The sequence below is a fragment of the Saccostrea echinata genome, unplaced genomic scaffold (genome assembly GCF_033153115.1).
Source record: "Saccostrea echinata isolate AGI-Se365-2 ecotype Australia unplaced genomic scaffold, CSIRO_AGI_Sech_v1 ptg000056l, whole genome shotgun sequence".
Taxonomy (NCBI): domain Eukaryota; kingdom Metazoa; phylum Mollusca; class Bivalvia; order Ostreida; family Ostreidae; genus Saccostrea; species Saccostrea echinata.
Window position 1 is genome coordinate 13,423,493 of NW_026889805.1, and position 18,453 is coordinate 13,441,945.

Below are 18,453 nucleotides of genomic sequence, written 5' to 3' on the forward strand. Positions count from 1 at the left end.
GACTTGTCCCATTATAAAAATTAAGGACTTACTGTAACTTGCTATACACTTGTTGAATTATCATTCAGCTGTCATCCAGAATTTATTTTCTAGCAATAGATTATAATGCTTTTATATTTGATTCTAACATTAACACTGAACTAACTGTATAAAAAACTGATTAACTGTAATGCTGTTGTAATCACCAAGCCAATAACATCTTATGGATTTGTCTTGCTTGAAGGTGTATATTTGGCACTAAAGACATTCCAGTATATTGCCCATTTACCCCACCTAAAGGTAACCAAGTAACAAAGGGTATGCATGGCTAGCGGTCCTAGAGATCTGGGGGGTGCATGTCTGGTGGTCTGTAGATAGCCCTGGCATGTCAGAATATAAAGGTCAAACTGTGGTGGTCTGTAGATATATATAGCCCTGGCATGTCTTCTTTTTCTCGAAATGACCATCTACAGTGGTACCTTGACTCTTTGGTAGTGAAGCTCAGATTTTGCTAAATGTGTGTTGTGTCTTCATGCTCATTTTGTATCCCAGCAAGTTTAAGCCACTTATTTGGTGTTCTCTGTAGAATTTGTCAGGAAAGGCAGATGACAAATTGCAAATGAACATTTGAGTAATTGAAGAATACTGAAATTCATAGAAATCATAGATGAAACTTAACTTTTTAGCTAATGGTCATTTCTCTTGTGGCATTTTGTGTCAGCTCTATCCATTATTTGCTTTGTGTCTGCATCTTGCTGTTTGAATCTTGGAGCAATTACTATAGTATTGTATTTTTTATTTTTTGTATGAGAAGCTTTTGTGTATTGCATGATCAATATTGTAAAAACTCTGAATTGATCAAAGGACCATAATTGCTTATTTAGGGTATAGTTTTCAAAATTATAAAGTCAATATTTTTTAACATGTTGAATTTTAAACATTATTATAACATTAAACTCAAAAATTAATCATGTTCATTTTTGGTGAATTTGTCCAAGTTAATATTGTGCATGCTATTTCAAAGCAAATTCAGTTACATTTTTTTCTTTTAAAAAACAGGTTATTTTCTTCAATCATTGTATACTCTGATATTGTGTAAGATCAGACTTTACTAACTAGACACTGGTTATTTTGTACAGACCTTTGTCAATGCTCTGTTGGTGATCGTATTGGCTGGTCCAGGGGCACCTGTATTACCTGACACTTCCTCCGGCATACATGGTAGCCATCGCAGCGAGTTTGGTACTGTGTTTCATATTGTACCTCCTGCTTTTTGTTCAGCTGTGGTCAAACTAGTAGCCATGCAGATGCAAGCTTTAGGGGTAGGCAAATTTGGAAAATTTGTGAACCTTTTTGTAGTTTGAAAAACTCAAAAGAACCTTTTTTGAGAGTTCATTATAGACCTTTCAACTCTTGTGGTGAAGTAAATGTAGAAATTTATGTGTGGGGGTAATTTATACTAAATACATGATAAGAATAATTTTACTTAAATATTCCTTTACATACCAACACATTTATACATGTTTTTATTCAGTTTTAACAATCACAGATATAGTCCTCACATGTAATGTGCTTGGTACCAATTTGCATAATTAACAACACACATAATAATATAAATATCCATGTTAACAGTAGTATGATTTTACTGAAATCCCCATGTCTGTTCATTTATCTCTGTGTTTAATAGATGCAGATAAAAGATCACCTTGATGGGCATTTCCAAAATAGACTTGCTTAAAAATGAGTTCATATGGATGTTTAGTCTATTTCTTAATATGCTGCATTACCCCACATCTCAAGTTCCATCAGTCAAACAAGATGGCATTTATGTCTTGCATGACCTTTGGGAAGTGGATACAGTAAAACTCGGTTATAACAAAGTCACTGGGACCTGTGAAATTACTTCATTAAGTCTGTACAAGAAAACATAAAATTTATATACCTGGGAATTCAAGAAAATTTTACTATATAAATTCGCAATACTTTGGAATCATCATTGTTTAGGGGAAGGGGGGGGGGGGGGTGGATTTCCTGGGTTACCCTTACCCATGAATGGATTTCCTGGGTTACCCTTACCCATGAATTTACATCCCCACTAATGTTTATTTTTTAAACATGATTCATTGAATCTACCATATGAACGGGTAACCCACAAAATTACATTTCCCAGGCAACAAGTAAAATTTTTGGCTTCCCCCAAACATTGATGCTCATGAATTAAAATGATTCCACAATCGTACTAAACAAGTTTTACTGTACAAACCGACCATGCTCACCTGGGCCATCTTCAATGGTTATTCATTGAGCTGTTGAAATATGCTACTTATAGAGCATGCCCCCAAAAAGGTATCAATCCTCTTGGGAAGGTTATAGCTTCACCTTTTTCTTTTAGGATCAATTTTCCCTGGAACAGATTTGTGGAGGAAGTGTATTTTCTTCACATGAAAAGTGTATCAATATGCTGGTTAATTTTATTCTTCCTCTCTGCATAAGATTGGGATGTGCAAGGAGGGGTAAGTAGTCCTTTTATTTAAGTGTCCTTGAATTGAATTCAACTGAAATTTTAAGTTTTCATGCTTTAAATCTTTATATTACATTATATTCAATCATATTCTCTGTATTTATAGGTGACACACCGAAGCTAAGATCAGACAATGTCTCGTTTGCCCTGACGGTGATTTTGAATGTTCTGTGTCCTCCTGCTAGAATCCCACAACAGCATCAACAGAATTCCACTGCAAAATCTGTGATCCACCACATGTCTTTCACAGAGAATCACAGATGTAGCAGCTTCGGTCAAGCAGATAAAATTCACAGACCAGAAAATCAGCTGCTCCTAAATGTGGCCTACTTAGGTATCCTCTCTCCAAAGATTAACATAAATGACAATTTATGCCATTGCATTTCAAAAATTATTTCTTCTGGATTGGTCTTATCAATGACAAAATCATGTCATTTCCTTTCCATCATAGGTCTGGAGATCTTGATGGTGTGCTTTGATCGAATCCTGTCCTCTGAGTGGCACAAGGTCACAAAGGTGATCCAGGATATAGGCAGTAAAGGAAAAGGTGAAATAAAGTGATTAACTCTGATTTCTTGTACTCTTTGTAGGGAGGTATCAGAACTGTATGCACTATCATCACATTTTTCTTTGTTCTTCTAGTATCTTTACCACTGTGGAGATTTGTGGACTTTTTGGTCACCCATAGACCTTCGTGTTTCTTGATGCTGCAGCCCTTCATACTCTACAAGGTAGCTCTTTACATGGACTGTGGATCATTAAATGAACCAAAACTAAATATTAAGGAAGTGTTTATAATTTGGTACTGTATTTCTGTAGATGATGAAGATAAACTGTGACACTGCCCAGGAATACTACCTACAGCAGGCCATAAAAGACAAAATGCAGGGATTTTCCTTCTCACATCCAAAGTGTTCTGCCACAGTCTTACTGCAGCTGGCTGTGGACCTACAGCATCTCAAGGAGGAGTTCTATAATGTGGGTGAGTATTTACACGAGTCAAAGAGGAGTTCTATAACATAGATGAGTATTTACACAAGTTGTGTATAATATGGATGAATATTTACATGAGTTGTCAAAAAGGAATTCTGTAATATGGGTGAGTATTTACATGAGTTATAACAAGAGTACCTCAAAGCTTTTACCTGAACAATGCAAAAATCTTATGCATCCCAATGAAGACTTAATATGCATCATAATAGTTTCAAAATTTTGTAAAAAATTGTAACGTTTGCCCAGGTACACCGAATGAATAAAATCAGTTAACTGTTTTATTGGCCCATAAGCTTTACTAAGAATTTTCAATGGCATATCCTATTCACACAAAGTAATATAGTTTGTTTTTCTATTTAGGAGAGGTGCGTTCTCTGGATGCTGACCTCCCTCACAATCAGTATGAGCAGCGAGCCAGTGTAACAGACATAGCAATTGATTTGATTGGATTATCTCTTGGACCAACATTGGCAGCTGGTGGAAAATTCCCCAGTGGTAATAGAGTTAATTCCCTTTACCAATTCCTTCTTGTTTCATTTACTTTCAATTAAAGCAATGTTACAGGAAGGGCAAAAAAGTTATTAAAATGTTTGTTGCTAAAAGAATTTGCTCGGAATAGGCCAGTTTAAGTTTTTTTATAATATCTTTTTAATGTTTCAAATTTTTACACTAGGGTACAGGTTTATTGATTTAAAGGTGATTTATATTTGTATCAGACTCTGATAGCATTTATTTTTTCATTATCTTAATTTCATTTACATTTCTTTATTTAATTTAGCCACCATTTTGTCCCAGCCAAGTTCTAGCACGAGTCCTCCATTTAAAGCCACTGCTGTGGCCTCAAGTATTGAGAGTGACAGTCCTACACATACAAACCCCAAGGCTAGTCGACGAATCTCGGCCAAAGAGAACCTTAGTATTCTGGAGAGATTTCGTAAACCAACAATGGATGACATTTCACCATTGGGTAGGCTTTCCAAATGGGAGTCTTTTTAGCTCACCTGAGCTGAAAGTTTAAGTGAGCTTTTCTGATCACTCATTGTCTGGCATCTGTCTGTGTAAACTTTTCACATTTTTATATCCCCGCTCCGAAGGAGAGGGGGGTATACTGTTTTACCTTTGTGTGTCTGTCTGTGTGTCTAGCTGTCTGTGTGTCTGTCTGTCCGTAACCAATTTTTCGTCACAGTTTTCTCAGCAACTACTCACCACAGATGCTTGAAATTTTAGCACACACTTTGTTGAGGTATGCCATATGGTGGGATTCATTTCTGTATGAATCCGATGTCAACTTCCTGTTTATCTGTGCGTCTGTCCATACCATACATAATTTTGGTCGCAGTTTTCTCAGCAACTACTGATTGCAGATGCTTGAAATTTTAGCACACTCTTTGTTTAGGCATGCCATATAGTGGGATTAATTTTTGTACGAATCCAATGTCAACTTCCTGTTTATCTATACGTCTGTCCCCGTACCATACATAAAAATTTTGGTCACAGTTTTCTCAACAACTACTGATTGCAGATGCTTGAAATTTTAGCACATTCTTTGTATAGGCATGCCATATAGTGGGATTAATTTTTGTACGAATCCGATGTCAACTTCCTGTTTATCCTTGTGTCTGTCCATAACTGAACTCGTGTACATTCACATCAAAGCGGGGGTGTTACTAGTGAGCATTGGCTAACAGACTTCTTGTCAATTTCTCAAGAACCACTGGGCTAATTTAAACCAAAGTTGACACAAAGCATACTTGGGTAAAGGGGATTCTAAATTGTTCAAATGAAGGGACATGCTCCATTCCAAGGGGAGATAATCAAAAAAAGCCAAAAATAGGGTGGGGTTATTAAAAAATTTTCTCTCAAGAACCACTGAGCCAGAAAGGTAAAACTTATATGGAAGTGTCCTGAGGTAGTGTAGATTCTAAATTGTTCAAGTCATGGCCCCCGGTTTTAGGGTGGGCCACAATAGGGGATCAAAGTTTTACATTGACATATATAGGAAAATTCTTTAAAAATATTCTTACATGAAATATATGGAGATAACGAACAGTATTCAAGCTCAAAAGTCCATTCAACAATACAAAATAGGAGCAGAGCAAACACGGACCTCCAAACATCAGAGGTGGGATCAGGTGCCATGGAGGAGTGAGCATCCCCTGCCGACCAGTCACACCCGCCGTGTGTTCCTTGTCATGATCGGGTTATAACGGAAAAATCTGTCGACAGTTCAGTGTGTAAATAATGGCCTAACAATTAGTGTGAAAGATGTCAGTCAGCATTTGACTCAATGATAAATTGTATTTGCTGACAAGGTCATTGTATCGACCATAGAACTTACGAAATGATGACTTTAAATGAGACAGCTGATATTCTTGTTTCATCAACTTGTTTGTCAATAATTTACCTCATTTTAGAAATTGTACATATGTAGAGCATGCTCTTGCGTATCGAATCAACAGAGAGATATATACCCCGGTGAAGGTATGTTGCTGCATAAGTAAGGGAAGTTGACGATTGAAAAGTTAAAGTCATCACGTTTATCATAAAGCTTGGTAGTTAGATTACCATTATCGTCTTTTTCAAGTAAAATATCCAAATATGAAACAGATGTGTCAGACTCTGTGGTATCTTTTATCTCAAGCTCACCAGGATATATTGTATCGACATAAGAATGGAAATAGCCATTGTTGATTGACAATATGTCGTCGATATATCTAAATGTCGAGTTGAACGCCACAGCAAGTGTTTTCTTCTTTTCACGTACAAGATTTTGGACAAATTCTGCTTCATATGAATACAAAAAAAGGTCTGCTAATAACGGGGCGCAATTGGTACCCATGGAAATTCCAATAGATTGTTGGAAGACCTGGTCTCCAAAAACCACATAGATATTATCAATCAGAAACTCAAGCATCTTTTTAATGTCAACTTCAGAGTACTTGTGTGTACAATCAGAATGTTTTTTAACAAAATAATTTTGCAAATGACCAATGACAAGGTAAGTATATTTACAAATTCCATTTTTAGGTCACCTGAGTCACTCAGGTGACCTATTGCTATCCGTTCTCGTCCGTCGGCGTGCGTCGTGCGGTGTGCGTCGTGTGTTAACATTTGAACATTTTTAGCTTCTTCTCTGAAACCGCTTAACCAATTTCAACCAAATTTGGCATATAGCACCTATGGGTAAAGGGGAACAAAAATTGTGAATTCCATGGTCCCTGCCCCCCTGGGGCCTGAGGGGTGGGGCTAAAACCACCAAAAATAATGCAATCTTTAAAAATCTTCTTCTTTACTCCTGGACATCAAGCAGTCAAACTGTTGGCATCATTGTAATAAGCATTGAGTCCTCTACCAAAATTGTGAAATTCATGGCCCCAGGGTCAGGGGTTCTGATGCTAGGGTGGGGCTATGTAGATCATATAGGGAAAGTGCATTATTTCTTTGAAAATCTTCTTCTCTGCTCCTGGGTATTAAATAAAGTAACTAAGTACATAGTTATGAAGAACAAGAGTGCCTCTTTCAAAATTGTGAAATTCATGGCCCCAGGATCAGGGGTTCTGGTGTTAGGGCGGGGCTCTATTGATTATATAGAGAAAATGCATTAATTCTTTGAAAATCTTCTTCTCTGCTCCTGGGTATTAAATAAATTTACTAAGTATATAGTTATGATGAGCAAGAGTGCCTCTTTCAAAATTGTGAATTTCATGGCCCCTGGGTCAGGGGTTCTGGTGTTAGGGCAGGGCTCTATTGAGTATATAGTGAAAATGTATTAATTCTTTGAAAATCTTCTTCTCTGCTCCTGGGTATTAAATAAAGTAACTTAGTACATATTTATGATGAGCAAGAGTGCCTCTTCCAAAATTGTGAATTTCATGGCCCCAGGGTCAGGGGTTCTGGTGTTAGGGCAGGGCTTTATTGATTATATACATTAGTTAAAATGCATTAATTCTTTGAAAATCTTCTTATCTGCTCCTGGGTATTAAATGAACTAATTTAGTACATAGTTATGAGGAGCAAGAGTGCCTCTTCCAAAATTGTGAATTTCATGGCCCCAGGGTCAGGGGTTCTGGTGTTAGGGCGGGTCTCTATTGATTATATTTTTAAAATGCATTAATTCTTTGAAAATCTTCTTATCTGCTCCTGGTTATTAAATGAACTAATTTAGTACTTAGTTATGATGAGCAAGAGTGCCTCTTCCAAAATTGTGAATTTCATGGCCCCAGGGTCAGGGGTTCTGGTGTTAGGGCGGGGCTCTATTGATTATATAGTGAAGATGCATTAATTCTTTGAAAATCTTCTTATCTGCTCCTGGATATTAAATGAACTAAGTTAGTACATATTTATGATGAGCAAGAGTGCCTCTTCTGAAATTATGAATTTCATGGCCCCAGGGTCAGGGATTCTGGTGTTAGGGTGGGGCTCTATTGATTATATGGTGAAAAGGCATTAATTCTTTGAAAATCTTCTTCTCTGCTCCTGGGTATTAGATAAACTAACTTAGTATATAGTTATGATGAGCTAGAGTGCCTCTTTCAAAATTTTGAATTTCATGGCCCCAGGATCAGGGGTTCTGGTGTTAGGGCAGGGCTCTATTGATTATATAGTAGAATTGCAATAATTTTCTCTGCTCCTGGGTATTAAGTACATAGTTATGAAGAACATAAGTGCCTCTTTCAAAATTGTGAATTTCATGGCCCCAGGGTCAGAGGTTCTGGTGTTAGGGTGGGGCTCTATTGATTATATAGTTAAAATGCATTAATTCTTTGAAAATCTTCTCTGCTCCTGGGCATTAAATAAAGTAACTTAGTACATAGTTATGATGAGCAAGAGTGCCTCTTCCAAAATTTTGAATTTCATGGCCCTTGGGGTCAGGGGTTCTGGTGTTAGGGCAGGGCTCTATTGATTATATAGTAGAATTGCATTAATTCTTTGAAAATCTTTTTCTCTGCTCCTGGGTATTAAATAAACTAACTAAGAACATAGTTATGGTGAGCATGACTGCCTTTTCAGAAATTGTTTCATGGCCCTTGGGTCAGGGGTTCTGGTGTTAGGGATGGGCTCCATTGATTATATAGTAAAATTACATTAATTCTTTGAAAATCTTCTCTGCTCCTGGATATTAAATAAACTAAGTACATAGTTATGATGAGCATGGCTGCCTCAGAAATTATGAATTTAATGGCCTCTGGGTAAGGGGTTCTGGTGTTAGGGCGGGGCTTAATTGATTAGATAGGGAATTGGCATGAATTCTTTCAAAATCTTGTGTGCGCCTGGGTATTTTTCAAACAAAGGAAGTGCATGGTTATGATAAGGAAGAATGCCTCATGGCCTTTGGGTCAGGGGTTCTGGTGAGGGGGAAAGAGCTCTATTGATTATATATAGTGAAAATGCATAATTTCTTTCAAAATATTTTTTCTACTACTGGTTATAAAGTAAAGAAACAAGTGTATAGTTATAATGAGAAAGGGTGCTTCTTCCAGAATTGTGAGTTCGTGGCCAATGGGTCAGATGTTCTGGGTAAGGATGGGGCTTTATTTATTTAATTTTATGGTGAAAATGCATTTCTTTGAAAATCTTCTATGCTTCTGGGGATGTTCAAGGCAAACAGAGTAAAAGTTTTAATATGCAAGGGTATTTTTACCAGATTTTTGAACACCTGGACCATTTAGTCAAGTGTTCTAGTCCTGGCCAGGGCTCTATTAACTTGTATTCTGCTGAGCAAAGTTATTCCCCTTTGCCATTCACCTTTGATAATTAATCAATGTAAATAATGTATTTGAAAGCTTAATAGAATAAGAGAATTATGCAAGATAATTTATTGTATAATGAAAATGTACTTTCATAGATTTAATGACTTGGAAAGTCAGATAGGCAGATAGATACTAGACCAATTATTTTGTTGATGCTAATCATACTATTTTTCTTGCTTTTGGGCAACAAAGCTTCATTTTTCAGTTTATGGATCCTCTAAATTGTTGTATTGTACTCAGGTGACCGTTAAGGCCCTTGGGCCTCTTGTTATTGAAAAAGCAGCTGTCAATGATATCAAAAAGCCTGGACTTTAATTTATCGTGGGGAATGGTTGTGTGTAAAGTTGAAAAGTCGTAAATACATCTGCATGTATCAAGAACCACTGGACCAGAAACAATGAAACTTATGTGCATGCTTCCAGATATAATGTAGATTTAAAATTATACTAATCATGGCCTCTGGGGGTAGGGTGGGCCACAATAGGGGATCAAAGTTTTACTTTGGAAAGTTTTTTTTTTTTAAATCGTTTTGTCAAGAACCAGTGGATCAGAAACAATGAAATTATGTGCAAGCATCCTGAGGTAGTGTAGATTCCATATTGTTCAAATCATGGTGGGGAAGGGGGGAGGGGTACAATAGGGGATCAAAGTACTAAATAAAAATATATAGGAATGATGTTTAAAAAAATTCTCTTAAGAACCACTTGACCTGAAAAGTTGAAACTTATATTAAAGCATTTTGATTTAGTGCAGATTTTAAATTGTTCAAATCACGGCCCCTGGGGTAAGATTGGGCCACAATAAGTGATCAAAGTTTTGCATTGAAATTTGAAAGGAAAATCTCTTAAAACCCTTGTGAAAAACCACTGGTCTTGAAAAGTTGAAACTTATGTGAAAGCGTTCTGATGTAGAGAAGATTTTAAAGTCATCAAATCATGGCCTCCAGGGGTAGAGCGATAAGGGATCAAAGTTCTATATTGAAAAATACACAAAAAATCTGTACAACCCCACAACCCCACACCCCCCCCAAAAAAAAAAAAAAAAAAAAAAAAAAAAACTGGACCTGAAAAGATGAAACTTACATGAAAGCTTCCTGAGGTAGTGTTAATCTGAAATGTTCAAATCCTGACACCCCCCCCCCCCCTTTGGATAGAATGGGGGCCACAACAGGGTTCAAAGTTTTACACTGGACTATATAAGAACAAAAATTTAAAAATCCTCTAAAAAAAACTACAATAGAACCATTAATTTGCAAACGTGTTAGTCAAATTGATATTGAAGCATCATCATGTTGTGTGGATTCAGAGACCCCTTAGAGTTATGATGGGGCTGAATTATGGGTCACAGTTTTTTCATGGGAATATAAAAATCTTTTTAAAAAATATGAAGAAAAACTGAAGTTAGTGAGTGTTGTGGTCCATGGACCTCTAGTTGTTTCCAAGAGCTTTTTGTATCACGAAAGTAATCCAACCTGAATTTTCAATGTATTCAATTTTAACAGGAAAAGGGAAACTTACAACAGTTTATAATTTTCAGCAATTGATGAATAAATATATATGATGGCCATGCTTTGTGTTTTAAAGTAAATTGCTTTCATCCATAAACATCCTCCATCCCTGTCCCATGAAGTTAAAGTTTTTGGAATAAATTTTATTCCTATATCTTGACAGATTCCACTGGACCGGAGGTTTGTTCTTTGTCCAGACAGCCAGCTATATATAGATCTACTGACACTGTGTCCAGACAGAGTAGTATAGATGAGGCAATACCCCCCGCTGTAATGTACCACGCCAATGAACTGGAGACACCCAATGGACTTGGTAAGTGATGATTAGTTGTAGGTGGATATGTCATGGTATTGAAGACAAGCACTAAGTAAGCACTTAGTCCAATAAGCCCATAGTTTAAAGTTGGTATTGATGAGGAATAATAATGGCATTATTTCTCTGTAGCCAAACAAACAATCAGCCCAGATCTAGATCCAAAGATCCATCGTCTACAAAGGCAAGATGTAAGAAGCAGAAAAACATTCAAGCGCAAAAAGGCAACAAAAGCCCCAAGTATGAAGCGACTAGGAGGTGTGGGTGATGACCTGAGTGAAGGAGAGGCTGGTAGTTCTGAGAGTTCTCCTGCTCGTAGAACCTACAGCATGCGACGCACAAATTACGACAGCATCACCTCTTACCAAGACAGGTCATCTTACGTTAGAGAGATTTCCCGCAGCCACCAAGGATTTACATCACACCCAGGATTTCCTGAGATGTCCCGCATGGTTAATACACGGTCTAGCTGGGGCAGTGGTACAGAAAGGAGTCGTGCCCAGCACAGGGGTAGCTTAGCCCAATCTGAACATGGCCCACATTCTGCAAGGGGAGAAGTCAAGGTAGTATTGAATTCAACTACATGCCTGATCAGACAGTGACTCTTGAGCTTTGCATGAATTTATAATTAATTTTGGATCAAGTTTGCTCTTGAAATTTTCATTTGTGCTGAAATACAAAATAATTTGCATGTACAGCATATTACATGTATTTAAGTTTAACTTAAATGAAGCTGAAAGTTCATATGAGCATTTTGTATTAAAATTTCTGTTAGCTTGTTGATTTTTTACATTTCATGTTCTTCAGAAACACTTAACTAATTTCAACCAAACCAGTATCATCTGTCATTTTAAGAAGATTCAATGTTTTAAGTAGACTAAAACTAATTATTAGAACAGACTGGAATCCGTGTGTCAAAATTGTACATTGTAGAATATGGTTTGTTTGAACCATGAATCTTGGGGGTCAAAATGAGTTATATTTCACAGGAATAATGAAAAAAAAAAGAATATTCTTCATTCTAAAACCAATCAAATACTCTAAAAGTTAATAGTATGCTTCATAATATGATCACATACACATGTATGTATCCTTTTGTCATTCAGTATCAAAGAGCAAGAGCCACTTAGGGCCTTTTTTGGCCCTGTGAATTTCTGAAAATTCAAAACTGTATAGCTTTAGTTAACAAGGCAATATATAAATGCTTGAGCACTTGGTGAATGAATATCTACTGAAAATGACGTAATTTTCCTTCTAGTCAATGCATTATGACGTCATGAATTGCGTCATTATTCACATATCCTGAATACTTCTTCAAAAATGGACAAAATATGATGCCATTTTTCAGTATTTCGTATACAGCACAACCTCCGATCTAAAATGTGTAAATATATTATAAAAGAACTTTTAATGAAGATTATAAAACATATTTTAATTCTTGGATCGAGGGGTGTGCTCATATTTTAATTCTTCGCTGAAGGTTCTCAAAAACACCTGTTTTCTGCAAAATGCGATGACATTGCAATTTCACACAACCTGTTTTTCAATGCCTGGACTCTTCAAAGGAAATTCTGTTATATAAACTGAAAGCACTAAGTCTCTACTTTATATTAATGTTGAAAATGGTACACGGGGTATTAGTCAATAAATTTGTATATCTACAGGGCCATTTTATGCATAAAGTGAACCTAGCTCTTTGTTAACCATTTCTCCCCCCCCTTTACACCCTCCCCGTATCATAGGACAATGAAATCATATAGTGGTCAAAAGTTAAAAAGAAAACACATATATAGTGGTCAAAAGTTAAAAAGAATACACATACATGTATATAGTGGTCAAAAGTTAAAAAGAATACACATATATAGTGGTCAAAAGTTAAAAAGAAAACACATATATAGTGGTCAAAAGTTAAAAAGAATACACATACATGTATATAGTGGTCAAAAGTTAAAGAAGAATACACATATATATGCCTTTAAAAATCATCAGATTTTTATAAAATGAAGCATCCCTGTGTTCAATCCAGTCTTAGCAAATCTTGGCTTCTAATGTAAGTCTAAGAATACATTGATTGTCTCAAGTTTATATAGAGTCATTCTTTTTACATTATGAAGGATCAAACTCAATGTGTGTACTTCTGGCTGTCTTATCACAACAATTCATCTAAATAAATATTTACATGTACTTTCTGAACATAGCTGCACTGCAAACTAAAGTATAGCATCCCTTGCATTATGTTTTCATTCAAAGAAAACATTTTCTCACACTACTATTTAATATTATTCTAGTCATAACAGCTGTACTGCATACTAAAAAAGTCTTTTGACCTTAATCTTTCACCCTTTGACACCCCTGTGTAGGCCTATGTCCAAATCTAAACTGAATGGAAGATTTAACATATTTTTTTAAATGAATGCATGATGTCTGCATTTACATCTCTTTATGTCAAAGTACACAAGTATTCAACTAAATATCTTCTTTTATAGAATTTATTTTCTTCTCACCTGTGCTTGAATATTTTTTGTTCGATATTGTTTGTCATCAATGTGTTTTAGATGCATGATTTTGTTATTTAAATTTACATTAGAAATGATTTTATATACTATTAAATTCTTTTCTTAACAATGATAATGTGTAGAGTGTTAGATAGATTTGTAATATATCTTGTCCCCTTCTGTAGACTAATAGACAGAGGTACATACAGCGCTCCAAATCACATGATGACCCTCATGGTGACCAAAATGCCCCGTCTGGTTCAGCCCGGGGAAGAATTGCTCGACAAGGGGGTCGAATTGTCCACTCCCGCTCTCCATCTTCCAGCCCGGCCAGAGGTTCCAGACAACCCATAGACTGGACAACCAGAGCTCAAAGAGAACCCATAGATGGGACAACCATAGCTCAAAGAGAGCTGATAGATGAGACAACCAGAGCTCAAAGAGAACCGATAGATGGAACGACCAGAGCTGAAAGTGGCACCCAAAACTCACAATCACAAGGAATTACCTCCCCAATAGTAAGACGCCCAGCTAAAAGGGTCAAGTCCCCCACTTCTCCCCCTCTGGGCTACAGGATGAGCTCTCCACCTTCTAGTCCAATCCACAGAAGTCAAGCCTACATTTCACGATATGACTCAAGTGACTCTCTTAATGCCAATGAGAGCTCAGCACTCATCAAAGACGAGAACGATTCCAGTCGGTCACAGTCGTCAGTCTGTATTTACTTTGATGACTTTGGGATCAAAGACACATTAGTCTAAACACATAATTTAGGAAATTCATAGATTTGTTTGTACAGTTGTTGTATTGGCGTTGTGTGTTAAGGGTTGGTGTTAATCCTCTAGATAGATTTGTGCTAGGCTAGCCAGAGCATGATAAAACTTGGTAGAGCTTAGTTGATGTATACCATCATTATGGACATTGTCTGCCCAGATCATAAAAACACTGAATTCAAAAAGAAAATTTTGTCAGTGGAATTACAAATGTCAAAAAAAAATTGTCAGCCAACAATAGTATTGCTTTAGTTACTGTAAATCACCAAATTTGTGACATTTCCGCGAGATAGGCATATGGCATTTATAAGTAAGACAAAATTTTCACAAATACCGAGTATTGTCGTATATATTTTTCATTAATAAAAATAAATGCGAGAAGGACATTTTCACAAGGAGACTCTCTCGCAAAATTATGCCAAAATAAAGTTCTCATGAATAAAAAATGATTTACAGTATCATTATGAAATCAAACATTCACCATTCTCATACCAGAAATTTCACCCTCAAATGGACAATTTTTGAATCCAGTAGATTCAGTCAATCAAAGACATATTTATTGAAATATTTTTTCATCCTTAAGTTCAGTACCATTTGCTAAGACATTCAGTATCAATATCTGGTAATGGCAATATATCACAACCTTTAAATCAACAAAGAGCCAAAATAGTATCTCACACGATTGGGAAAATTAGAATGTTTAATTATTTCTGTCACATTTGGTTTTTTTGACAATTCTCAGATTTATTTTAGTTTTGTGCCAAAATATTTACAGTGCAATATTTTTACATTATAAATTTACAACTGACTTTCTATTTGTTATACAGAGTGTTATTTAATCTTTTTTATATATTAAAATTCAATACTACTGATTCAATATTTGACTTTTGTATTTTGTGAAACTGATACTTTAAATTATTGCTGTCTTTTTAAGCAATACCTCAAAATGTGATTTTGGTATTTACAGTGATTATTTTACATAAAAATTTTAACAAGTGTGGGATAGCACATAACAAAATCGTTCAATTTATTGAATTTTCTTCTATATACTGTAGAGGTACTTTCTTCCATGGGGTCATAATTCCACGGAATCACAATACTGGTCAATCCTTAGGTAGAAAATTAAGTGGATTTCTTGGAATGTCATAACATGTCCTCAATGCATTTTTAGCTCTTCTGAGCCAAAGGCTCAAAGAGCTAATGCTATGGCCATTTGTGCGGTGTGCGTAAACTTTTTAGAATATGGGCCATAACTCAAGAACCCCTTGGCCAATTATTGTCAAATTTGTCACAGGGTATCCTTGGCCCAAGGGCTCCCTTTTATACTAAAACTGGGGTTGTGACCCTTTAACAAGGGGAGATAATTAGGTAAATAGAAACAAAAGTACTAGTTGCTAAAAAATCTTCTTCTCAAGAACCACTGGGCAGATTATCACCAAACTTACACAAAAGGATGAGGATATGTTGTAGATTAAAATTTGCATGGGGATTTACCCTGGGGCAAAGGGCGTGGTCTCAAGGTCACTTCAAAGTTGACCAAAAATTACATTTTATTAAAATGTTGATATTTTGCTTACTATAAGGACTAGGAACATCAAATCTTGTCAGTTGATTATATAAGGACCTCATATCATGTTGACTCAAAAGTAGGTCACGGTGTCCTACTTTTTAAATTTTGCAGCCATTCTTTTTCAAAATGATTTAGAGGCATATTTTGAACAATTTAATGCCTATGATCATCAAACTTTGTCAGTTGATGCATCTTGGGTCCTCGAAGTACGTCAACTAAAAAGTAGGTCACCTTGACCTACTTTTTGAATTTTACGATTAATCTTTTTCAAAACAATTAAGGTCATTAATTCAAATACTGAGAGGTTTAGAATCATTAAATCTTGTATGATGATGCATCTTGGGGCCATAAAACATATTTATTAAAAAGTAGGTTACAGTGACCTACTTTTTGAACTTTGCAGGCATTCAATTTCAAAGCGTTTTAGAGGCGTAATTTGGACATTTTAAAGCCTATGATCATAAAACTTTGTAAGTTGATGCATCTTGGGTCCTCAAAAAATGTCGACTAAAAAGTAGGTCACCATGACCTACTTTTGAAAATTTATGGCTTTAATTAAATATTTCAGGTACTAATTGGCTTAGAATCATCAAACTTTGTCAGTTGATGCATCTTGGGTCTTCGGAGTAGGTCGACTGAAAAGTAGGTCACCATGACCTACTTTTGAAAATTTATGGCTTTAATTAAATATTTCAGGTACTAATTGGCTTAGAATCATCAAACTTTGTCAGTTGATGCATCTTGAGTATTCGGAGTAGGTCGACTGATAAGTAGGTCACCGTGACCTACTTTTGAAAATTTATGGCTTTAATTAAATATTTCGGGAACTAGTTGGCTTAGAATCATCAAACTTTGTCAGTTGATGCATCTTGGGTCTTTGGAGTAGGTCGACTGATAAGTAGGTCACCGTGACCTACTTCTGAAAATGTATGAATTTAATTAAATATTTCGGGTACTAATTGGCTTAGAATTATCAAACTTTTTTCAGTTGATGCAACTTGGGTCCTCGGAATAAAACAACTGAAAAGTAGGTCACTTTGACCTAATTATAAAATTTTATGGTTATAATTTTAAAAAAATATTTTAGGTATTAATTGGCTTAGAATCATCAAACTTAGTTGATGGGTCCTCAGAGAATGACAAGTGATAAGTAGGTCACCTGACCAACTGTCTGGTACTAGTTGGCTTAGAATCATCTTGGGTTCTCGGAATGTGAATTGGAATTTCAAGGGTTTATCTAAACATACAGGATACTTAGAGGTTTCAAATAGAAGTGATAGGTTGTACAGTTTATCAGAAGAGCGATTCAAGGCCCTTGGGCCTCTTGTTAGGATGCTGTGACAAATTTCCTTGGAAATATTGTGACCATATTTAGCTATACATAGCGTAAATTTATCTCACGTGGGAAAAAGTATGTCTGCAATAAATAGAATTATTTGTACACATTAACTTGTATAACATCTTCACTAGCTAAGTATTTCTGATTATGCCTCTATAATTGTACAAATGATCAATTTGCTGTGGTATATAAACAATGAATACTTGAAGGTTGTGGTCAAAAGCATAAATAAATTTTATTTCAAATAAACTTGCAATAGTTTCAAAATGTTGAAGTTTTAAAAGCCAATATTCTAATAGAAATATATATATCATGTATCAGTATTGTTGAATTAAAATAAAAATTTATTGGTTTACCTAATTGTTTCTGTCAAGCTTATACTCTGTTTATATAATGGTGGTGTGTTTTGCATGTAATATGCCTAAATACATGTGTAGTAGTCAGGAATTGACACATGCAGTGCAAGTCAGAGGTTTGTCAAACCCTGACAACTATTAAAACATAGTACTTGCAAAACATAACACTGTTGTTATTAATTTGCTTAGTGTTGTATAAATACGATATATAACAACCCCATCAGGTCCCAAACTATCTGCAGAAGTCAAATCTCGTTTTTTTTGTACATTCTTTAATCAAACACTATATGAAAAACAGCATTTTCATAACACTTTGGAAACAGTTCATGTAAGGAGGTTGATTTATAAATACAAATATTTGTTAGGATTATTTTCTTTAGTATTCTTGTCAATAATGACATTATTTGCTCTGAGCCGAAGGCTCAAGTGAGCTTTTCTGATCGAAATTTGTCCGTTGTATGTCGTCGTCAGCATTGTCATTGTAAACTTTTCACAATTTCATCTTCTTCTCCAGAACTACTGGGCCAATTTCAACTAAACTTAACACAGAGTATTCTTGGGTGAAGGGGATTTAAATTTGTTCAAATGAAGGACCACGCCCTCCTCCAAGGGGAGATAATTACAAAAGAGTGAAAAATTAATGGCATCATTGAAAAATCTTCTTCTCAAGAACCAATGGCCCAGGAAAGATGAAACTTATGTGGAATCATTGTCAGGTAGTGTAGATTCAAGTTTGTTAAAATGATGACCCCTAGGGGTAAGTTGGGGCCACAATGGACGTTCAAAGTTTTACATAGGAATGTATAGGAAAACTCTTCTTCTCAAGAACAGCAAAGCAATGATTAGTCTTATTTATG

General features: G+C 35.7%; 1 protein-coding gene across 3 annotated transcripts in view; it reads left to right on the forward strand.

Annotated features, from left to right (window-relative positions):
• LOC133173299 (protein unc-80 homolog) overlaps positions 1-17,595 on the forward strand; it is a 53,816-nt gene extending 36,221 nt beyond the window's left edge. For 2 of the 3 annotated variants that reach the window (XM_061308290.1, XM_061308291.1), the window contains 12 exons: positions 224-279; positions 1,119-1,301; positions 2,372-2,492; positions 2,607-2,834; positions 2,952-3,047; positions 3,143-3,231; positions 3,320-3,482; positions 3,854-3,988; positions 4,272-4,460; positions 10,914-11,063; positions 11,196-11,626; positions 13,744-17,595. In XM_061308290.1, the coding sequence (XP_061164274.1) occupies positions 224-279; positions 1,119-1,301; positions 2,372-2,492; positions 2,607-2,834; positions 2,952-3,047; positions 3,143-3,231; positions 3,320-3,482; positions 3,854-3,988; positions 4,272-4,460; positions 10,914-11,063; positions 11,196-11,626; positions 13,744-14,319 (2,417 nt within the window). In that variant the 3' untranslated portion in view covers positions 14,320-17,595. The remainder of the gene's footprint in view (positions 1-223; positions 280-1,118; positions 1,302-2,371; positions 2,493-2,606; positions 2,835-2,951; positions 3,048-3,142; positions 3,232-3,319; positions 3,483-3,853; positions 3,989-4,271; positions 4,461-10,913; positions 11,064-11,195; positions 11,627-13,743) is intronic. The other variant, XM_061308289.1, reaches the window with a different exon arrangement.
• The last annotated feature ends 858 nt before the right edge of the window (positions 17,596-18,453 follow it).